The sequence below is a fragment of the Gekko japonicus genome, unplaced genomic scaffold, assembly GCF_001447785.1.
Source record: "Gekko japonicus isolate JY-2015 unplaced genomic scaffold, Gekko_japonicus_V1.1 scaffold1353, whole genome shotgun sequence".
Lineage (NCBI taxonomy): Eukaryota > Metazoa > Chordata > Lepidosauria > Squamata > Gekkonidae > Gekko > Gekko japonicus.
This window is the reverse complement of record NW_015164710.1, coordinates 218,360-242,526: the sequence shown is the minus strand read 5'-3', so window position 1 is coordinate 242,526 and position 24,167 is coordinate 218,360. Positions and strand designations below refer to the sequence as shown.

The 24,167-nt window shown below is 46.9% G+C and overlaps 1 protein-coding gene across 1 annotated transcript in view; it reads right to left on the bottom strand.

Annotated features, from left to right (window-relative positions):
- LRP1 (LDL receptor related protein 1) overlaps positions 1-24,167 on the bottom strand; it is a 491,602-nt gene that overhangs the window by 277,902 nt on the left and 189,533 nt on the right. The window contains exon 8 of the mRNA XM_015409543.1: positions 22,749-23,012. Coding sequence (XP_015265029.1) covers positions 22,749-23,012 — 264 coding nt within the window. The remainder of the gene's footprint in view (positions 1-22,748; positions 23,013-24,167) is intronic.

Below are 24,167 nucleotides of genomic sequence, written 5' to 3'. Positions count from 1 at the left end.
ACAAATCTGTATCAATTTTACTGTCCTGGTTTTCTCCACAGAATCCTGGCACCATAGTTTGGGATGACTCTCTGTTTGAGACTACCGAGCTCCTCGGTGAGAAGGAATGACTGTTAAACCAGTTTGTGCTCTCTTGGGGTAGTCCCTTGGTTCAGAATCGCTCTGGTTTTTCTCACTAGGGCTTTTCCATTTGTCAACGAGTTCCACTCTTGAGTCTCAGTGACTGTCGCTTTAGGTATCCGATGAAAAGAAGAAGCTGGGGGTAGGCTGGGGGGAGGACAAACCAGTGACAAAGCTACAGCCCATGGGCTGTATCCCTGCCTTGGCTACAGACTACTCTTAGAACATGGGCACCACAATTTGGGAAGGATATAGACAAGCTGGAACATGTCCAGAGGAGGGCAACGAAGATGGTGAGGGGTCTGGAGACCAAGTCCTATGAAGAAAGGCTGAAGGAGCTGGGTATGTTTAGCCTGGAGAGGACACGACGGAGAGCTGATATGATAACCATCTTCAAGTACTTGAAGGGCTGTCATCTAGAGGATGGTACGGAATTGTTTTCTGTTGCCCCAGAAGGTCGGACCAGAACCAACGGGTTGAAATTAAATCAAAAGGGTTTTCGACTAAACATTAGGAAGAACTTCCTGACAGTTATAGCGGTTCCTCAGTGGAACAGGCTTCCTCGGGAGGCGGTGGGCTCTTCTTCTTTGGAGGTTTTCAAACAGAGGCTAGATGGCCATCTAACAGCAATGCGGATACTGTGAACTTGGGAAGATCATGAGAGGGAGGGCAGGAAGGGTCCTTAGTTCTCTTGTGGCCCTTTCTTACATGCCCAGGGAAATGCTGATCGCCACGCTGGGATCAGGAAGCAATTTTTCTCCAGGCCAGTTTGGCTGGAGGTACTAAAGGTTTCTTTGTCATCTTCTGGGCATGGAACAGGGGTCACTGGAGGTGTGGAGGGGGAGGTATTTGTGAATTTCCAGCATTGTGCAGGGGGTTGGACTAGATGACCCTGGCGTTCCCTTCCAACTCTATGATTCTATGTTGCATGCCTCAAGGCCATAGGTCTGATTTGCACATGCAAGAGAATGAGGTGGGCAGAATGGACTCCACCACTTCAGACTGCAGGAGGGGGGGTTCATTTTGGAATGCCCCCCTGTGTTAAAAACTCTGAAACAAAGAGAGGAAGTAGAACCTTCCCTCCTGGCTGTGCCAGTTTTCAGTCCGCAGGGATTTTTTAAATGAGAAGGAGCGTTCTAAACTGGAATCCAGGACCTGCCTTCTGAAGTGGTGCAGTCCATTCTACCAACCTTACTCTCTTACATGTGTAAACCAGGTCTAAATCTTTCCCCTTGCCATGAAATGTGAATGGAAGTCTGGCATTGAGAAGATATATGTGAAGCTGTAACAGTTCTACTCCTATAAATCTTCTTCAGGAGTGTTTGAGAGGACTCGGTTGGCAGGAAAACACTGCCTTGTAAAAAAAAAAACCTTGAGCTTCCTTTACGCTCCCCTCCTTTGTCTTAGCCCTCCTCCCTCCCTGCGCTGTTTTCAAGAGCCAAAATTCAGGGGAGAAGGAGGCGGAGGAGGAGGAGGAGATTGGACTTATACCCTGCCCTTCAATCGGAGGCTCAGAGCGGCTTACAATCGCCTTTCCCTTCCCCTCCCCACAACAGACACTCTGTGAGGTAGGTGGGGCTGAGAGAGCTCTTTCGAGAACTGCCTTGAGAGACCAGCTCTGACAGGACTATGGCTTGCCCAAGGTCACCCAGCAGCTGCAAGTGGAGGAGTGGGGAATCAAACCCGGTTCTCCCAGATTGGAGTCCACCCACTTAATCACTACACCAAACGGGCTCTGGGGGAAGAGAAGAGGCCCTCATCCCACTGTGCCTCAATCCCCAACAGGATTGGGCTTTTTTTTTTTTAAGTAAAAAGATAGGATCTAAAATAGTGCCATGTTCCTGTAGTGAACTGGGGGCTATCGTCAACTTTGGCCCTGAGAAGATGAACACCTATTTCCAGGGCTATTTTTGGGCAGGAACGCAGAGGAACGGAGTTCCGGCTGGCTCCCGAGTTGGCCACACCCAGCAGGAACTAATTAGCATAATAGGCCACACCCAACAGCAGAAACATTAGGATTGGCTACATTAGGGGTGTGTGGCCTAACATGCAAAGGAGTTCCTGCTACAAAAAAAGCCCTGGGTTTTGACAACAAACACGGTAAACAGAATAAGAAGCAAAAGGTGGGTGTGGCTGGATGACGACACTTCTGGTAACATGGGGGTGTGGCCTAATATGCTAATGAGCTGCGGTGTCAGGGGTGTGGCCTAATATGCTAATGAGTTCTGCTGTTGGGTGTGGTCTATTATGCTAATGCGTTCCTGCTGGACTTTTTCTACAAAAAGAGCCCTGCTGAGTATTTCTCTGCTTGTTGTCAGTGGTATAGTCAGCCACTGCAGTGAGTTTACAAGAAAAATAGATTTTGACAGAATATATTGGCCGTTTTCTTTCCTCGCGGATACAACATGACACCGAGTGGCCCTCGCAACCTGTTATGAACGCACACACAGATAAACTTCAGTCAGAGGGTCCTTCACAGACTCTTCTCTTTCCCAGTGCTTCTCTTATTGTATGGGAGACCACAAGGTTGACTCCCATCTCTTTTCTGCCCGGCTATCCCGGCCTTAACCGTTCACATATTAAAATGGGAAGATTGGGCTATGTTGATAAAAAAGCATTTTTTCTAACAAATAGTTTGTAAAAATCTGGAAGTCAGACAGCATTGGGAGTATTTTGGCACCCTGGGAAAACCAGGCTTTCACACTGAGCTTCCAAACTGACGCTAATGAGGGCTCTACTGCTGATTTTTAGCAAGATGAGAACTGCAGCCCACAAAGCCGGTTGCTTCTGAGATCCCACTCGTAGGGGTTTGGAGTCCCAACCCTGCAATGATAGGCCCGTAATTACAACTAGGAGCTCATTACGGGTGATTTGAAACGTCCCCTGAGCTCAGGCGCTGTTGGGGGCTGGGTTGTTTGGGGGGGGGGGATTGTTGTTGTTGAATGGGAACTGGCCTTTTCGGCAACCTGAACCCTGACCAAGGGCAAATGGAGATGGGCAAATTTGTTGGATAGGTTGGAGGGAGGAAACGTTTTGGAGATTGGGGGGGGAGAGAAAGAATGGCTCCCTATTGTCCTTGAATGTGAGCAGACATCCTTCTCTTGCCAGGATTTCTTTGATTAGAAACAGAAGTGGTACGTCCAGGGAGAGAAAGAGGCGGAATGGAAGGAAGGTGGAAAGGAAGCCTCCCTTTGCTAAGAGGAGGGAAATAAAAAACCCAATCCTTCCAGACTGCAAGAGATATGACGGGGACAGAGGCCTCTCTTTCTAGTCAATGTTCAGATTTTGCTCACTCTCCACCCCACCATGCCCTACGCTGCACTTTTTCATTCTGCAAAGCAAAACAAACCAGGACCATTTTCTCTGGGAAGCTTGCTATTGAAAATGAAGTAAAGAAGTACTCACAGAATTAATGTATGGAATCTAGCACCACGATGGGGTTTTATGAGCCAGTAGCCTAGGTAGCTTTAAAAGAATCCAATTTGAAGTCAATGGGCTTAGAAGAGGTTTAATTCTGCTTAGGATAGTACTTCGTGATTGCTGAGTGGGGATTTGAACCCAGGACTCCCTGGGACAAATTTGACTCTTTAGTCATTACACTACACTGGATCTCCACTAAACCACACAGGCTCAAATTTATGGCACAGAGATCTATAAATAAATAGAACCATGTTCAGAGGCAGAATACCTTTGAATATCAATTACTGAGACAGGGAAGAGCAGGGGATGGCTGCTGTTTTCAGGTCTCCTGGGCTTTCTAAATGCATTTGGAAATCCACCGATAGAAATAGGGCACTGGATACCTTTGTTTGAATCCAGCAAGACTCTTCCTTTCCCCCCCCCCATCAAGTCACAATTCATCCGCTTCAACTAAAGGCATGCTAGCAAAAAAAGACTTCAGCTTGAGTACTGGGGAGATGTGACTTTCCCCTACTGCAGATATGGTATCTAGATCCCATGCAACCAATGCAGAACTACGCAGTCAAGGCTCTGAGATATGCAGGGTTGGGATCGTTCTGAGCTTTGAAGGTCATCCTTGAAGGACGTCCAGAAGGCAAGCAGTGCTAATTCAAGAGGAGCAGCTAGATGGGCTTCTGACAAGGTGCCCCAGGTAGAGCATGCGGTCCTAGCCCTCCAAGAATCTTCATGGGTAGCCACAGGTAGAGGATCTTACCAAACAACTAGTCACGAGGTTACAAAGGCGCTACTCAGCTGGCTTTGTTTATCAGGGGGGGGGACCACAATGTGGTAACCTTATGCAAGAGCACCAAGGGAAGGAAGTGCTGGCTGTTAAAGGCTCTTTAATCAAGAGGTTTAATCCTAACAACAGCTGGCTGGTGCAGCTGGATAAAAGCCAACTCACAGTGTTTCTTAAAAGTGCAGGTAACTCACCATCACGGGAGGCTACCTAGAGAAAGTGTTTATTACAGTGACAGTGTGCTACACTGACGTCTACCCTAGAGATGCCCCCTCCTAGAAATTTGTTTCTGAAAATAAAGACAGGTTGGCGTGAAGGCAGGACCTTCCAAACAACTGGAGGGAATTTGCCATCCTGTATTCAATGTCAGAGAAACAGATGAAGTTCTCAGTAATCATCTATCATGGCTGGAACCATTCCATGTATGGTACAATATCTGATGCAAAACGTTGCAGTATGACCATCTTAGTTTCCTTCTTTTACATATACCAGGGCCGACCCTGCTTAGCTTCTGAGATCTGATGAGATCAGGCTAGCCTGGGCTATCCAGGTCATAAAGTCCAAAGGAAAGCAGAAACACTACATAGACCACCTGACAGGGAACATAACATAAAACAGACTATTAATCTGGATAAATAAACAGGGCACCATATTTTTCAAAGGGACAGAAATTCTGGGTTGGGACTGCTCAGGGGGAAAAAATCTATCCATCTCTCAGCAATTCTGTCTTAAAAGGAGGTTCACTTCACATTTGGAGAACCAAGATGGGGGGTTCCCCTTAAGGAAAGGCATGTTAAGCCAGTCCATGTGCAGATGGTCATACGGTTAATGCAAACCACCCAGGTGAAATCTCTAGTCCAAACAAGGCCCGTCTGTACAGACCGTGGAACATGAGGCGGGGGGGGGGGCCCCCTCCGGATTATTGGGATTGACATTCTGCATAACTCCGGGCTAAGAATTCAAGCCAGCGCTGAGCCAAACAACTTGTAGCTTTCTCCTACTGCAACAAGAGCCGCTGTTTGGAGGTAAGGCTGAAGGCTCTCATTTTAATCGAGGCCTCGTGTAAACCTAAGGGCAATTCTGCTAATGATTTTTAAAATTATTGTTGTTGTTGTTGTTGTTGTTGTTTCCTCCAGTGTGCTGCGATGGCTGCAGGGAGGGAAGCAAGTAAACAGCAGTGGTTTTGCAAGCAGCAGTGGAAACTGACAATAAAGTGTCACCATCAGCAGCCTGCCAAATGTGGCTACATTTTGAAGCACTCAGGCAGACTTTGTGCAGAAGAGAACCAACACTTGGGGTTATTTGACCTATATAAGAAGCTTTTCCTTAAAAAAAAAAAAAAGTGGTAAATACTGCACATGAGGATTGGTTCACAAGTGTATCTATAATCAGCTTCTCCACACTTGCTGACAAGGAACTGAATGTGGGTTCTGACTCCCTTGAGAAGCAGTGGGTTGCATCTTATGATTCCCTGCCACTAAGTGAGGAGGTCTCACTCCAGAAAAGGGAGTCCCTTACCTGGCCCACAATTCCTTCCTCCACAGCAAAATTCCATGCTTAGCAGAAGGGAAAATTCTGTCTGCCAATATTCTACCTGTGACCGCCCATTTACACATGCCAAGACATCACAGGGGGTCCCAATCCTGACCTTACACAAGCGCACATGGTAGCTAAATTTTGTCCATAACTATGTATCTTTGGGTTTGCAAGTGCAGTTTCCACCAGACGTGAAACAAAGGCAGATGTAGCAGCACACTCATCCAGCTCTGCTTCACACCTCACAGTAAACGTATCTGCCTCCACAGCAAAATTCCATGCTTAGCAGAAGGGAAAATTCTGTCTGCCAATATTCTACCTGTGACTACCCATTTACACATGCCAAGACATCACAGGGGGTCCCAATCCTGACCTTAGACAAGTGCACATGGTAGCTAATTTTTGTCCATAACTATGTAACTTTGGGTTTGCAAATGCAGTTTCCACCAGACATGAAACAAAGGCAGATGTAGCAGCACACTCATCCAGCTCTGCTTCACAGCTCACAGTAAACGTATCTACAAAATCAAAGATCAGTAGCACCATACTTCCTAATGGCTGTACCTAAAACACTTACGTAACACGACATAGGTGCCAAATGATAGAAACAAGGCAATCAACAATTCTGTAATCAAGTACCAAGTAGGCATATTAAGGACCCCAGAGGTCTGGCTCCGATGCATGGCTGCATCCATGAATCAATGGATACTGTGCTGTTGTTTCACTAGAGCAATCGTTTGTAACTGGGTTTCCCTGAGTGGACAAGCCAATTTAGCTGAAAATGACTGCTACAGAGCAATGCCGGTACACAATCCAGCCATCTGTGGACGCAGGCCATGTGGTGGTAGCTTCTTCCTGCTCTTTGTTGCCTTCATTTTATGAAAAAACACCTAACGTGAGTGCACTGAAAGTCACTATGCAAAGGTCAAGAGCCACTTCACATTGAGTTGCAGAGGTGGCATTTTCTCCCCAGGCAAAATTTATACCCTGTAGACAGTGTTCCCTCTAAGCTGTGCACATGAGTGGCCGCTCATTAACACAGGAAGCCCCACTCAGCAGCAATCTGGAGCCATGCAGGTTTTTGCACTGCCCATTGCCCATTTTCAGATTACAGCAGTTCTATTATGCTCAGGATGTGGACTGCTCCTCTCGGGGGGGGGGGGAATTAGAGGGAACATTACTTGTAGAATTTCATTATTAATTATTGCAATTTTACCCCACTCTTCCTCTAAGGAGGAATCCGTGGTCCCACCTTCTTTCATAACAAAGCTGTGGGCAATGCTCCCTCTAAGCTGTGGAGTCTTGTGAGCAAACATTCTACTTTGTGAGCTACTGGCATTAAAGTGGTGAGCAAGAGATTCAGCTGCTGCATAATTTAGTTTGCTCTGGAGCCATCCTTCCGGAGCTCAGACAAAAATGTGTGCGCCGGAGGCTAAAAAACTGTGCACTATCTCACACTAACTCAGCTTAGAGGAAACACTGGCTGTGAGACAGGCTGAGAGCAATGCTCCCTCTATGCTGTGGAGTCCTGTGAGCAAAAATTCTACCCTGAGAGCTACTGGGATCAAAGTTGTGAGCGAGCAATTTGGCAACTGCATAAATCAGTTTGCCCTGGAGCCATCCTTCCGGAGCTAAGGCAATGTCTGAGCAGGAGGCTAAAAAAACTGTGAGCTAGCTCACACTAACGCAGCTTAGAGGGAACACTGATTGTCGGTACAGAATGGCACAGACATCTAATGCTCCCTCTAAGCTGTGGAGTCTGGTGAGCAGAAATCCTACTTTGTGAGCTCCCGGCATTAACGTTGTGAGTGAGCAGTTTGGCTGCTGCATAAATTAAGTTTGCTCTGGAGCCGCTCTTCCTGAGCTAAGACAAAAAATGTGTGAGCCGGAGGCTAAAAAACCGTGAGCTAGCTCACACTAACTGAGCTTAGAGGGAACATTGACTGAGAGATAACAACGTCAAGATCAACTGGTAGGGTTCATGGCTGACTAGGGTTTGAACCAGGTTTCCCAGGTCTACGTCCAGCATTCTAACCACTACACCACACCAGCTCTCTACCCATTCATGCTGCTCAGTAAGTCTATTTCCCCCATTCTTCCAATCCTGTGTGGGCAGACTAGTACCCTAATACCATGGCACAAGGTTAGGCCCCACACAGTCCGGTCATTCTGCAAGCCAGTGCCTACCTAGCAGATACATAACCACAAACAACTCTGCAGAGTCACAAGACTGCTACAGAATAACCACCACCACAACTCTGCTGGAAATAACTCAGGACTGTCTCTATCACACATACCATGTGTGAATGTGCCTTTAACTCCCACAGAGACATAGTTCCTGCTGTTCTTGGACAGGCAACGCACAACTCCAAGGCACAGAACACTTTCATTAAGCCTCATTACTTCTGATTATCAGACCTCCTGATTCTGGCCAACTCTCTTGTTATGCCTTGAATGAGGAAAAGAAGTTGGTGGGATGTTATTCACAAAATTCCATTTCCCTTCGATCCTAGTTAATAGGCTGCAGTTCTCCAGGTGCTAATGAAAATCAGCCCAGCATCTTGAGTCTGTGTTAGAATTAGCTTCCTGAATGCCTAAACCCGCAGACTACAAGGTGTAGCTCATCAGTGACAGCGAAAGGATACACATTTGTACCTCAAAGTGGGTAATGTCTACTCAGGTCCCTGCCACACGGCAGGGAAAACACCGGTCAAAGTGCGGCTAATTAGAGCCGCATCAAAATAGAGACGCTGCAGGTGGGATCCCACGGATCCCGTGAGCCGCGCACCGTTCCTCCCCGGCACGATCAGATGCCGGGGAGGAAGAGACGAGGGGGAGGGGGAGGCTGCCGAACTGCGCATGTGTGAGCATGCGCAGTTTGGCCGGGGGCTGGGGATGCGCCAGCGGCAAGACGAGCTGGCGATCCCATGGCCAGCCGTGATGCGGACTTACCGGATGAACCACCTAGGTAGGTGGTTCATGTTTGCTGCAGGGCTGTCGGGGGAAGGGCTGGATCGGGAACGGGCCCGCAACACTTCCCAGATGTTGCAGTGGGATCGCGCCCGTTTGCTGCGCCCCCGATCCGGCCCACTCCCGACCCAAAACCCCTTGTGAGAACAGGGCCTCAGACCGGCAGCCGCTCTCCAAGATCTCAGGCAGAGGTCTTTCACATCACCTACTGCCAGATCCTTTGACTGGAGATGCTGGGGATTGAGCCTGGGACCTTCTGCATGCCAAGCAGATGCTCTTCCACTGAGTCACGGCCCCTCACCTGGCGGAAGTCCTGAATTGCGTCTCAGTTCCTTTCAAAGACAATGTAGAGGACCAAAGTACGATCTCTCTTCTATTCTCTAGCATCCACTAGTAAAGGGGGTGGCTTCTGTGCAGATGACAAAACCAGCACAATACAGCCACCCACAGACATTGTAGGGGGCTGTATGTGCTTCGGGTATGCAGAAAAATATGAGTTGGTAAATTCAACCAAAAGAAAATTAAAGAAAAAAGAAAAAGCAGCTTTATGATGACTAAATATGTCCCAGGAGAAACAGAATTCTGGGAGCAGCTAAGGTACAGTTCAGACTTCAGAATGCGTGGGGGGGGGGGTGGAGGGGGGGGATCCAAATTATCCCTCCATAGAATTCCTCATGGGCCCTCAGCCTGTCACAGTGTTGAAAGTGGCTGTCCCAGCTATTATAACAAAAGCCAGCAAAATCAGGCCACCCACAGAAAAAGTAAGGAATTGCACACACTATGGAAACTGCCATGCAGAGCAATATGACATCATAGATGAGCCCTCCCCTGTAATGAAGCCCCCAATGCTGGCCTGATGAGTACTCAATAAGACTCCAGGAACATGGAATGTTGAGAGCAGCTGAGAAGCAGCGAAAGGAAGAAGGGGAAGGGGCAAAACCAACCTGCGCAAGCTCCAGGTGGAGGGGAGGATTTCCCAATTATTCCTTCTTCCCAGAATTCCTCACGTGCTCCAGCTTATACCCTGTACTCAAGACCCATCTACATGCTGTGATGCCACAGTGAAAGCACATGCCAAAGTTCTGCATTTGCAGGATCTTGGGGGACTACGAAATTCCCAGCTTTCATTTCAGTTTCCAGTTCTTCACTTGCAAAAGCATGACTTGAAAGAGGGAAGGCAATCTGCAGAAGGATCTCTAAGGGTCGGCAGAGACAGAGGCAGTTAGGATCTCTAAGGGTCGGCAGAGACAGCGCTTCAGTGCAATCTACCTCTGTGCAATTCGCATAATTTACTTGAGTCACAGAACAGATCTTCTTCCTAGTCCAAAATTCTGCTTTATTTTTAAAAGCAGAAACGTATACAGCCAGCACTGCCTATAATGCTGTTGCACTAGCATTGGCTGTGTTGCATTCTGCATTGTCCAAGGGGGGGGGGGGGGGGGGGGGGGGACGCCACAGGTGCTTCCTGAGGCTTAGGCTTGAAGGTACAAGCTGTACATAGAAGAAGCATCAGTAAAAAAACGTGATTAGCCTCAAGGGCAGAAAGTCGAAAGCAGGTTGAGTGAGGTCATCCACATCCCAGTTCCTTGAAGAAGGCGGGGGTTAAAAATTAGAAAGCCATCAGCCAGGGATTCTAAAATATGCAATACAATGAGTCAGTGCAATTTTACAGTAGGGAGAAGTTATGCAGGGGGAGCTATTTTTGGCCAGCTACTTTGATGGCGATGTCAGTGGCACCCAGCCAGCTGCATACAGGTGTTGTCAGCAACTGGCCAACTTGTTGTCTTGGAAGAAAACTGGCTGGCTCCGGGATAAGGGGGGGGAAAATCAGTTATGTCTCAGTTAGAAAGCTATGTGGCAATTGCTATCATCACATCAGAACTGATTCGTATTTTAATCCTCCCAGCCTGTGCAAAGACCGGACAGGGGTACCATCCCCAAAAGCTGGCTGGTTTGCCAAGGACAGGAATGAATGTGTAACGTGCATATTGATGTATCTGCGCAAAGCTCTGGGTCATCACATTCACAAAAAACAGTGTCACGCTGTGGTTTGCCCAACCAGCTGCGACAAAACAGGAACTTTTTAACAGTGTGTACGAACAAGATCTTGGGGTACAGGCTAATGCTGTCTTGGGCTGTACTAACAGAAGCATACCATCCAAATCGCAAGATGTCATAGTCCCACTGTACACTGCATTGGTCAGGCCGCAACTGGAGTATTGTGTGCAGTTCTGGAGTCCTCACTTAAACAAAGATGTAGATAGAATGGAGCAGATGCAGAAGAGAGTGACAAAGTGACAAAGATGATCAGGGGCCTGGAGACCAAGCCCTATGAGGAAAGGCTGAGGGACCTGGGAATGTTCAGTCTGGAGATGAGGAGGTTAAGGGGGGACATGATTGCTCTCCTGAAGTATCTGAAGGGCTGTCACTTAGAGGAGGGTAGGGAGCTGTTCCTCTTGGCAGCAGAGGATAGGACTCACAATCATGGGTTTAAATTACAGACAGAAAGGTACTGGCTGGGTATTTGGAGGGGGAGAATTTACAGAAAGAGTAGTTCCACAGTGGAATCGGCTGCTTAGGGAGGTGGTGGGCTCCCCCTCACTGGCAGTCCTCAAGCAGCAACTGGACAAACACTTGTCAGGGATGCTCTAGGCTGATCCTGTAGTAAGCAGGGGTTGGACTAGATGGCCTGTATGGCCCCTTCCAACTCTGTGATTCTATGAACCAAGTGTGGCAGCAATGGCTCTGCACCCATCATTGGGGTATCTTTGTCAAGCTGGATCCCCCCATTGCTTATTTTAGCCCTCCAAAAGGGAAACAAAAGCGGTCGCCCCAGTTGATGCTGAAGGAAAGGGCTCCCTTGGCATGTCCCTGTCCGTGGCTCTCTAACTGCTCTACCTGGAAACAGAGTGGCAGGAAGGCTTTAGTTAACTGCCAAAGCAAGTGAACCAGTCCACGATGCCTGGTCTCCCACCACTGACAAACAACCAGGCAAACAGGAAAGACCACACACTGTAGACTAGCTAGATTCAAGTCCAGTCCAGATTTGGGGGTATCTAGTTGGTGTCTAAGGTGCTACCAGACTAAAATCTAGCTCTTTTACTGCAGACTAGCCCAGCAACCCTCTGAGACACAGCTGCCCCAAACCCTGCTGGTTCCTCTGCCCGGGACAGAACAACTAGGAAAATTCTAAATGGGCATATCCGTGCTGGCCTCAACAAAGGAGAAGACCTACTCTTACAAACATCTGCTTCACCGGAGAGCTGTGTCATTCCCACCCCCAGCCAGCCAGGCCTGTCATTTAGTCCCCCTAAACCTGCTTTCTTCCAGCCCCTCCTACCCAGGCAGGAAGACGCGAGCGAGCAAAGCAGCACGTGAGTGAGACTAGACAGCATCCAAGGTCAAAAACAGTGCATCTGCAGTATTTCAACACTGGCCTCAGAGAATGATCTGAAGGTGTGTGTGACGGCTTCCTTGCTGAAGCTATGCAAGCATTATCCAGGTACTGGTCCCTGGTTTCAACGGCAAAGTGAACATGTGCTGTCTCTTTTTTGCAACTAGATGTATGCACGTATATGCAAGATGCAAGTCCACTCATGGTAACATGGGGACAGGGCTACTGAGTCAAACCCTGGGTCCATCCAGATTTGTAATGCCCAGTGTGATCGGCAGCAGCTCTCCAGGGTCTCCAAGCAGAGGTCTTTCCCATCACCTGCCACCCAGTCCCTTTCACTCGAGATGTCAGAGACCGAACTTGGGACCGTCTGCATGCAAAGTAGGTGTACTACTAGTGAGTCACGGCCCCTCACCTTGCAATGATTTGTATTGCAGTCAGGGTCAAAAGAAGTATCTGTGCTGCAGCACACTAGAATCATGCCACTGCCCCTTCTTTTTTCAACCAGGAGAATGAAAATACCTACATAGTTCACACATAGGGTTCATGCACACAGCCTACAGACATATCCACAGGGGCAGTTTCCTGAGCGCCTGTTTTGATAATGCAAAGCACAAGTGGTAGCCCATGCAGGCTCTCCTTGGGTAATGCTTGGACTCACACTCTGAAGACTGGACGTACAGATTGCATGGCCAACCATAGTCCCTGCCCAAAGTGCAGCAGGGGAAATACAGAAGAAGGAGAGTAGGTTTTTATACCCCATTTTTCTCTACCCTAAGGAGTCTCAAAGCCGCTTACAATCGCCTTCCCTTCCTCTCCCCACAACAGACACCTTGTGAGGCAGGTGGGGCTGAGAGAGTTCTGAGAGAAATGTGACTGGCCCAAGGTCACCCAGCTGGCTTCAGGTGGAGGGGGAGCGGGGAATCAAACCCGGTTCTCCAGGTTAGAGTCTGCTGCTCTTAACCACCACACCACACTGGCTCTCGGACTAAAGCATCCTTCACACCTACTAGATATGCTAAAGCTGCATGTACAGTTCCCCTAAGCGGAAGCCATACAGAAATGCTTCCAAAGACCTCATTACCAGAAAGCATCCCCGCAGACCTCTGAATATAAGCACACGCATACCCACTTCGGACTTTTCCATGACACCAGCCTGTAGAATGAGATGGAATGGCATAGCAGGTGTCTTGCCCAGAAGGATATTCAATCATCACCTCAAGGACATATTTATATTTGTCCTGGGTCATCTATAACTTTTATGGTAGAGCTCAGCGATAGTTTCTCCTGCGACTTCAGTGGCCAGACGGGCCCCCTGAGATCAAAGGGGAGGCACTGGAGGTATGCCCTTCCCATGTCCCTTTCCTGATTCAAAGGATTCAGACTATTTCTGCCTGGCACAAGAATGAAAGGCCAGAGGCAGCCTCTTGGAAACAGAGTGATGGAAAGAGAAGGACTTGACTTGAGCTTGTAAGGAGAAAGCAAAAAAAGAAAGAAAAGAAAAGAAAGAATCAGGAAGCAAAAAAGGAACAAAGTGGGTTAAAACACACCATTCTGGCTAACTAGAGAGCATCCCTTTCCAAGACCGAACAGGGTAAGTTTTCAAACTAATCTTGCTTCCTGCGCTTATAATTATATGCATCCCCAAACGTTCAGTTCAAACCCAGACATGACGGTAGCAAACACTGCTCTTTAAATGCAGGTTTGTACTAACAACACAGAACGCAGGGGTGGGGGAAGGTCCCGTTTAAACAGGAAAAAAGGAATATGCAAACGAGGAGCGCCGAATTCTTCTTTCTCACCTACTGCTTATCCTCCCATTCCCACTGGCACTTTTGCCCCTGAGAATACAAGTTGTTTACAGCCGCGCTGGTCCAAAAGTAAAGCCCCCAAAGGCACAAACACAATCGACGTAATATCTTTTGTACCAACCAATGACACATAAGCTGGGGGAACTCAAAAGCTTTGCAGTACATTTTGTGTGCTTCTCTCCCTGCCAGACTGGGTATCAGACTGCCAGACGAGAGTCATGACTTTGGGGCATGAACTTCAGGGAAGAATTAGGTATGCCTCACTGAGCAACCGGGAGGAAGGGTAGGTTGAAAATGTGGCAGATGGAGAGCCACAAAGAGGAAGCGGGTTCACCACCCTGCACTGATGCACCTCTTTTTCTCTCTTGCATTTTGACAATCACAATCCTGCTGGGGGACAGGCCCTGTGTTAAAGAGAAGGATCTGCCACTGTCGTGTCTAAAGTAGTCCTAGGTCTAGCAGTTGTAGAACTGAGTCTCTGGGTGATGTGTGCTACCGAATCAGATCTAAGAACTTTGCAAAGGGGAAATCAAAAGAGGTCACTTGCTCCTTATATAAACCAGCACTGTGTCCTTGAAACCACCAATGGAGATCTCCAAGCAGCCATACTCACACACTTCCACGTAACTAACATAACGTAGGTACAGTCCTGCTCGATCACAGAGCAAGTTCATCTAGTCCAGCACCTGGAGCCAGCTAGATGCTTTGGGGAAGCATAAAAGCAGGGGATGAAATCAACTGGTGTTCTCTCTATCCCAGCAACTCAAAAGCAGACCGCCTCTGAAAACAGAAATTCCATTTAGCTATTATAGCGAACAGACATTCACACAATGCAATGTCATGTTTAACTGAGTTTGAAAATTCCCCCGGAAACTGTAGCTGCAATATAAAGCAGCAAGAAGAGGCTGTTGCTGTTACAAGAGTTGGGAACTGCCATCACTAGTTGTGAGTGAAGTTCACTGCTGCTCTTGCAATAATTATCTGGAGCTTTTGTACTAGGAGAGATCGGCATGGGGACTGGCACAGGGACAGAGGAAGTCTGGATTTGCAGGTATCCACCTCTACACGTACACAGCCATTTTTTTAAATTAAAGTAGATAAATAGGTACCACTTCAGTGGGAAGGTAACAGCGTTCCGTGCACATTGGTGTTTAGTCATGCCGGCCACATGACCACGGAAATGTCTTCTGACAGCGCTGGCTCTTCAGCTTTGAAATGGAGATGAGCACCACAACCCTAGAGTCGGATTCGACTGGCTTTCGAGCAAGGGAACCTTTTCCTTTTACCTTTACCTCTACACGTACACAGCCATTCATGCATTTGATATCTCTTCCACTTTCTATTCCATTTGAACCACATTCCCATGTGGCACAAACACCATGTTGAGAGAAACAAAGTTGCTTCCTTGTGTCTTAAAAGCAGTTGTGACAATCGCTGTTGAAAAGGAAAAGAGCTTAGGGCTCTTTAGCTTGGAGAAACGACGACTGAGGGGAGACATGATTGAGGTTTATAAGATAATGCATGGGATAGAGCAGGTAGAGAAAGAGGTACTTTTCTCCCTTTCTCACAATACAAGAACTCGTGGGTACTCAATGAAATTGCTCAGCGGTTGGGTTAGAACAGATAAAAGGAAGTACTTCTTCACCCAGAGAGTGATTAACACATGGAATTCACTGCCACCAGAGGTGGTGGCGGCTACAAGCATGGATGGCTTCAAAAGGGAATTAGATAGGCATATGGAGCAGAGGTCCATCAGTGGCTATTAGCCACAAGGTATAGATAGGGGCTCTGGGGCAAGTGATGCTCTGTCTTCCTGGTGCTTGGGGGGGTCAACAGTGGGAGGGCTTCTAATGTCCTGGCCCCACTGGTGGACCTCCTGATGGCACCTGGTATTTCTGGCCACTGTGTGACACAGAGTGTTGGACTGGATGGGCCTTTGGCCTGATCCAACATTGGCGTCTCTTATGTTCTTATGTTCTTACCACTATTGGATGGGCAAGATTCATGTGGACCCTTGGGAGAAGGCCCAACAGAGCAATTTAAAAAATGAGTTAGGGTTTCCTTAGTAGCGAAACGTGCAGACAAGATGAAGCGATGGGAATTCAGGAGAGGACCTGTTAATGAACAAGGAATGAGGGAACAAGGAATGAAGGGAACTATTTGGAGCACAGAGAAACATTTTCTCAGGAGCTGAAATTGGCAGAGGTAGAAAGAAACTGATGGAGTTGATTAAATTTTCATGGAACGAAAAAGAAACAGAAGCAGGTTAGGGGGAAGATATTTCTTCAGTGAAGCATTGTTCGTTCGATTTGTATCATAGCCTTATTCCAAGGAATTCATAGAGGCATATACGAGATTCTGGAGTGGTCTCCTATTTGACAGAAAACTGGTATACGACCGCACTAGTACCATCTATCCCCCATATTCGGATATCAGGATGGGGCACTGCATTGTTGGGCAAGAATGGGACGGTCAGGGATAGCCATCTTGTTTTTAGGAATTTTAGGAGATTGGAAATTTTGCTGAGAGGAGCATCAAAATCTGTTTTAATAGGGTTGTAACTTAATATTTTGTATTGTTTTACTGTTTTATCTGGCATTATGCCCTGTAAGCCGCCCTGAGCCTCCGGGGAGGGCGGGATAGAAATGCGAATAATAAATAAATAAATAAATATAGAAGCTGAAGAAGGATTGCATAGATCTTGGTCCTCCTCTGTAGGTGATCAACACACCAAGAACAGGGGTAGACAAGTAGATGGAATGGATCAGCCGGAGCTGGGAACTGGAAGGGGTCACATGAACACACACAGTGTAACAGGCCTACCAGAATATCTGAAGGATATCTTGGTAACCAGTTGGCAACGACACCAATTCTCAATTTATTAATGATCCCTCTTGGTCTTCCTTGTAACATAAAGCTACAGGCAAGTAGTCGTACTTCCTTATGGCAACGGAGCTTAACAGAGAATCCAACCACAATCCACGCAGTTTGTTCTGTATGACTCATCCTGCCTCCCAGATGGCTTAGAGTTGTGTTCCTTGTTTTTCTTTAAAAAAGGTTATGTTATAAATTCACTACCTCCAGGCTGGAAAGTACAGACTATTTGGCCAACAGTAATGCAGTACTGAAATAAATAACCAGCATAACAACAATACAACTTAAATTAAATTATCAATCCTGGATTTCAACATGTGACTAGTATTCTCTATGAAATTATGCAGGCAGCTTATTTAGTGCGGGGGGAAAAGAAAAAAGAAAAAGAAACCCAAAGGAGAGCCAAAGAAGGCTGAAAAGGAGAAAACAGCAAATACTGGAGCCTGAGTTCCTAGCAGCTACCCACAGGCACAATACCAAACACGATCTATTTCACAAGAGGGAGGAATCCACAAAGCCCAAGAACTAAATAACAGGAAATAACCACATCCTTAACAGTGGGGGGAGTTCACATGAACTGCTGAGAAAATACTTGGACCCCATATCCTTAACAGTAAGCATGCAAAAAATGAACTGCTGAGAAAATACTTGGATTCCATATCCTTAACAGTAAGCGTACAAAAAGGCTGAAGTACTCAAGAGAGGCCCATGTTCAATTCTTTGCCTAGACACTTTTTTTTTGTGACAGTGGGCAAACCACTAGAAGTACAATCTCTCTCATTTTTTGACACTGGTCCTCCAGTCAAAATTTGTTCCATCTTCTCCACCCCCCCACCTAACCTACTGCCAACCGTGTGTGCCAGAACAGATCTTGTAAAGATCCTTGCATGCAACTGCAAGCAAGGATTTTGGGCTTTGGGAGTAATGTCCCAACACTGACACTGGATGTGTAATGAAACAAGATATCTCTGTCCATTCCTAAAACCATTCCCAGGCAAGTGTCAGAAGCAAAAAGTAGCTAATTTCTTTTTGATTTCCTTCTTCCCAAACCATTTGGAATAATAAAGCAATGAGGAGTTCAATCACACCCATAAATCCATATGAACCAAATGAGGATTTGTGTCACATTGACACAGAGAGTACTCTATCTTTCTGTGGTATACCTCTGAGGATGCCAGGCACAGCTGCTGGTGATACGTCAGGTTCTACAATGCCAAGACCACAGCCACACAGCCCAGAAAATCTACAACTAACAAATGAGGGCCCCGTTCACAAGGAGAAGTTGCTGCGCTAAAGACACGAAAGACAGGCAGATTTTCGGTGCGCGATCACACCGCGACATCTGGGAAGCATAGTGCACCCGTGGCTAACCCATGGCTTCCCGCCGAAGATGCGGAGTAAAAAACTACTGCAGAAAGTGCACTAGTTTCCGGAAACCACAGGGCAGGGGTGGGCGTCTGATCGCGTTTCCGCTTGAATCCTGTGGCATCCGGCACCCGTCCATGTCCCGTCACAAACCGGATGTGGTTTTTTTAGTCTCCACAGGATGCGCACAAACGTCGGTGGGGGGGGGTCCCATTTGCCACGGAAGCGGCGCCTAGCGATTGCTGGTGTGATCACGCCACACCACTTCTTTGCCACGCTTCAGGATAGCCGTGTGATCAGCCCCTAACGGCCTAACTACGGGAACTCGATGGGAGGTGTGATCGGGCTGCCACGCTTTACTTTGCTCCAGGGCAAACAGCTACGCCCCCCCCCCCCCCGCATTTGCCGGCCCGTGTGACCGGGGCCAAGGATTCTCTGCCAAGAGCCAATCAAAGCAATTCTACCACCACTGCTTGAATATTTATTAGTTGATGAGGATACCAAGGTTCCCCTGGATCTTATTCCTCCCGAGAACGTCCAATACTCAGGTTGCCCTCCCACACCTCTGAAGGTGGAAAGGGCACCCCACAGCTTGAGGATCAGTGGCTTAGAGATAAGACATTTCACAGTCCAACCTCCTACTAAGAAACCAAGAGCTACAGACTTAGAACTTCTGAAGTTGCCTTTAAACGCCTGTTCTTTGAACCTGCTGTCTCTTTTCTCCCTAGTTATCAAACAGCATCCCCACCTAAATCATTTCTACCGTGTAGGAAGATGCTGTGACAAAGTATGGCTATGATGCTGTTAATCATCTGTTTAGAGCCAGGAAAAGCTAATCTTGGATGGAGCTAAGTATTATTTCTTCTGCCCTCTTCTTTCTGGGAATACCAGCAAGAGATAGAGAGCTCAGATGGTCCCAGGTTCAATCCCTGCTGTCTCCAGTTAAAAGGATCTGCTAGCAAGCAAGAAATAAAAGATGCTGGAAAAGGTGGTGTCAGTCGAAGAAGGCAAAACTGATCTCAACACACCAAGATTCTGACTGTATATGGCTGTGTCTGTGTGTCTGTGTGTGTGTGTGTGTGTGTGTGTGTGTGTGAGAGAGGGGGAGAGAGAGAGAGAGAGAGAGAGAGAGAGAATCAGTTCTTCATGTTGTCTGTTGTTAATCTACTGTCCAATCCAATGTATGTTTACTTTAAAGTAAGTCCCACTGTGGCCTTACTCGTAGGCAAGTATGCACAAGACTGCAAGTCTAGAGATGGAGCTTCAACTTCCTTTTGGGTTTTGTGGGGGGTTAGGGTTAGTGACTTTTTTAATGTAAAGAGTTCTGACTGGGATGATTCTGCCACAATTAGACTAGCCGCACTGCCTCACTGCGGGTATTCTATCGTGAATAACTCGGGTTTCTGTTCTCCCTGGAAAAACAAACAAGGAAACAGACATTTGAACCACAGACAGACAGAGGATCATTCTCTCTAGATTCCTGTTCTGTGTACTGCCAGGGGTCACATTCAGGTTCGAGCCTGAGCTGAGAAAGAAAACAAATTCTGTGGGATCAGCCAAGGACCTTTGAAAGACGATCAGAATGGTCTCAGCCCATTCGCAGACACTTTCATCAACGGCTTTATCAAATGGTCTCCCACTCACAACTAAGAGCCAATCTGCCTTGCTGGCGTTTAGGAAGACACATAAAGTGGCTTGGAGAGACTGGTTAAATGGCAGTTGGGGCTTTTATTTTGGGGTTTCTGTACAAGCTTGGATTTTCGCTTGCTGTATGACTATACATATCTAAGTGCTGTCAAGCCGCCACCGACTTCCCAGGCGAGTGAGAAGCAGAGGCGGTTTGCCACTGCCTTCCTCTGCAGAAACACCCTTGTTGGTCTCCCGTCCAAGTACCATCCCTCGTTTAGCTTCTGAGATGTGATAAGATCAAAACATACCACGCTGCCTTCCCTCCTGCATGACTGTAAATATTATAATAATTTTAACTGCTTGTTACTGGATGGATTTATCATAGTTATATTTTTATAGTATTTGAGGATTGTTTTATTTGGCAGCCTAAGAGGCCTTACACATCTCTGGGGAAAGGTATGATATAAATATTTAGTAAATAAATAAAGAAATAAATAATAGAGGGTTTTGGGGCGGGGGCGGGTTTGCCATCAAGTCACAACCAACTTATAGCGACTCCATGGGGTTTTCAAGGCAAGAGACATTCAGAGCAGTGTTCCCTCTAAGCTGAGTTAGTGTGAGCTAGCTCACAGTTTTTTAGCCTCCGGCTCACCCATTTTTGTCTTCGCTCAAGAAGGTTGGCTCCAGAGCAAACTAATTTATGCAGGGGCCAAATCGCTCGCTCACAACTTTCATGCCAGAACGTCACAAAGTAGGATTCTTGCTCGCAGGACCCACAGCTTAGAGGGAACATTGGTTCAGACTCGCAGGGCTATTTTTGGGCAGGAACGCACAGGAATGGAGTTCCGGCTGGCTCCCGAGCTGGCCACGCCCAGCAGGAACTCATTAGCATAATAGGCCACACCCAACAGCAGAAACTCATTAGGATTGGTTACATTAGGGTTGTGTGGCCTAACATGCAAAGGAGTTCCTGCTCCAACAAAAGCCCCTGGGTTTTGATAACAAACAAGGTAAACAGAATAAGGAGCAAAAGGTGGGTGTGGCTGGATGACCACACTTCTGGTAACATGGGGGTGCGGCCTAATGTGCTAATGAGCTGTGCCGTCAGGGGTGTAGCCTAATATGCTAATGAGTTTATGCTGTTGGGTGTTGCCTATTATGCTAATGAGTCCCTGCTGGGTTTTTTCTACAAAAAGAGCCCTGGTTCAGAGGTGGTTTTGCCTGGACTATTTTGATGGTTCCCCCATCCAGGTACTGACTAGGGCCGACCCTGCTTAGCTTCCAAGATACGACAAGATTGGGCTAGCCTGGGCTATCCAGGTCAAGGAAAATGAAGGATAAATACAATAAAAGATGGTAGCCGGGCATCCGTCTACTGTTTTTAGACTCGGCTCCAGCTAAAGACTTCCCAAGAGCTTTGTCATTTTAATTGGTTGACTTATATAATTTATGCTGTTTATGTACATAGTGGGGGGAGGCCTCTTGGTTGTAAGATGCTTTGGGTCCCTTTGGGCAGAAAAATGGGCCATATGTGTATAAATAAATGCTTCCAAATCCTCAATGTAAACTCCCTTGGGAAAAATTGTGTAGAAAATAAAACTATAAATTTCAACAGCACCCATAAATAATAGATAACAAAAAAGAACCGAGAAGGAACTTGCACCGTAAATTTCCTGGGAGGTGTGCACTGAAGGAGGCGGTGTTAAGCTAGCCTTTTCTACAATGATTAAAGCAGAAAAACTCATGGCCAATTTGATAGGAGTCTTTAACCATTTTAGTCTCCCTTATTTCAACTGTTGTTACAATATCCATTCGAACATTAGCATGTCATCCATAAAGATGCAGAAAGCAGTCGAGGGCACACGGAAGATGGGGGTGGAGGGGATATTCTAGCTATAAGCAGGGCTATTTTGGGGCAGGAACGCACAGGAACAGAGTTCCGGCTGGCTCCCGAGTTGGCCACGCCCAACAGGAACTCATTAGCATAATAGGCCACGCCCAACAGCAGGAACTCATTAGGATTGGCTACATTAGGGGTGTGTGCCCTAACATGCAAAGGAGTTCCTGCTACAAAAAAGCCCTGGGTTTTGACCATAAACAAGGTAAACAGAATAACAAGGAAAAGGTGGGTGTGGCTGGATAACCACACTTCTGGTAACATGGGGGTGTGGCCTAATGTGCTAATGAGCTGTGCTGTCAGGGGTGTGGCCCAATATGCTAATGAGTTCCTGCTGTTGGGTGTGGCCTATTATGCTAATGACTTCCTGCTGGGCTTTTTCTACAAAAAGAGCCCTGCCTGTATTTATTTATGCCTAACACCTTTGTGCCCTGACCTGGATGAGCAAAGCTATCCTGCTGGGCTTTTTCTACAAAAAGAACCCTGGCTATAAGTATGGCCTAAGAAGCAATGGAATCCCTCAGTGGCTTGCTGCAAATCGTTCAAGTCCTCCTGTCCAGCAGCATCCGCTTTGTGCGATAGACACTGAAAACCTTGCCTCAAGGGACAAGGTTATGGATAATTTAATTAACATCTACTAAAGATGAGCTCTTCCCCCCCCCCCGTCCCAAAAAATATTGTCTTTCTCTGTTTGTTCCCTTCTAAGTTCAGTGGTAATAAAATCAGTAGGTTTCTGCCAGAGAATATACATTTCTATTTCCTACAGGGTTTTGGGGTTGTTGTTTTTTAAATCACCGCAAGCACAAAATATAAGCAAGAAAAAACTGCAACCAAACCACATTACTTTTTTAAAAAACTAGCACTGACTTGCTTGCATGTTCTGAGGGAACCATTAGCAGAAGTCCCCCTCATAGCAGCTCATCAGGACTGCAGTACAACCAGTAATCTACTTACGATGCAAGCTGAGGGAGATGTTGATGGACCGCTCCTCAACGAAGCCCTTGAGGTTGGGGATCTTGGCACATTTCAGGATAGTTTGCGAGGCACTGTCACCAACATGGACCCAACAGACCGTGTCTTCGGCGTAGTTGAAGTCCATGGCAGTGGTCTGCTTGGTGCTGGTGGGAGTGATGTTAGGGACGGGCACACCACTCAAGAAAGTAGCTAGGATGTTCTGAGAGTTGGCGATGAGTAGGATGGTAGGTCGGTCCACTGGTTCTGATAGAGAAATAAAGCTAATGAGGAATCAATACTCAATTTCAATTTATATTTTAAAACAATACTCATTTTCAGCTTTCATCAGAGATCCATACTTCCTGGGACAAGCCTCATCAAAGGCACAATAAGGGAGATACCCCAGACGACGAAACAGAATATAAAGTTTCAGTTTGCTACCTGCAGCATTTTTTTTTTAAATCCAAGAAAAGTGAAGGGAAAACTTTTAAGGGAGGGAAGAGGGTAGAGGTATGACCATCATGTGGAGCGATATGTCCAGGTGGCCAGCCGACCATCCCCAAATGAAAAGGCCTTCCCACACAAACAAGGTATATGTATTGCCTTGCAAAAGGGACAAATCTGGGATGTTTCACTGATGAGAAGCTGGAAGGGGGAACATTTCAGTTTCTCAACACCATTCAGGAAGCCCCGAAGGGACCAAGCAATCGTCTTCCATTATGACAGCCAACATGACATAACTGTAGCCCAGGTCTTTTTTCAACCGTTTATGTCTATGTACCTAGACATATAATTCTGAACTTGGATCCAGATTGTAGATCAAAAAATCCACACAATGGGGCCAAAGACAGAGAGAGGGGGGGCTAAAAACTGCAGGGGAGCCCAAGCTTTTTTGGGGGAGGGGAAATCTGAAACTAGAAAAATTAAAAGGGGGGCTTTCCCCAAAAAAAATCAGGTAAGCAATACCTGTAATTTTAAGAAAAGAATGTTGACCAAGATCTCACAAGGCTATGTCATAAGACTGGGGGAGGGGGGGGAATTAGAGGGATGCCAAGCAGTGTTCCCTCTAAGCTGAGTTGGTGTGAGCTAGCTCACAGTTTTTTAGCCTCCAGCTCACACATTTTTGTCTTCGCTCAGGAAGGGATGGCTCCAGAGCAAACTAATTTATGCAGCAGCCAAATTGCTCGCTCACAACTTTAATGCCGGTAGCTCACAGAGTAGGATTTTTGCTCACAAGACTCAACAGCTTACAGGGAACACTGATGCTAAGCGACCCCAAACAACTTTGCCAAAGCTTTCGTGCCTCAGTCACTTTCAACCAACAGGGAGTGGGGCAAAGAGAGACAGTGAAAAGGGTATAAGATAGAAGGGAGGAAAAGAAGGAGGCAGGAAAAAGAGAGAGAAGTGGGGATGGGAGGT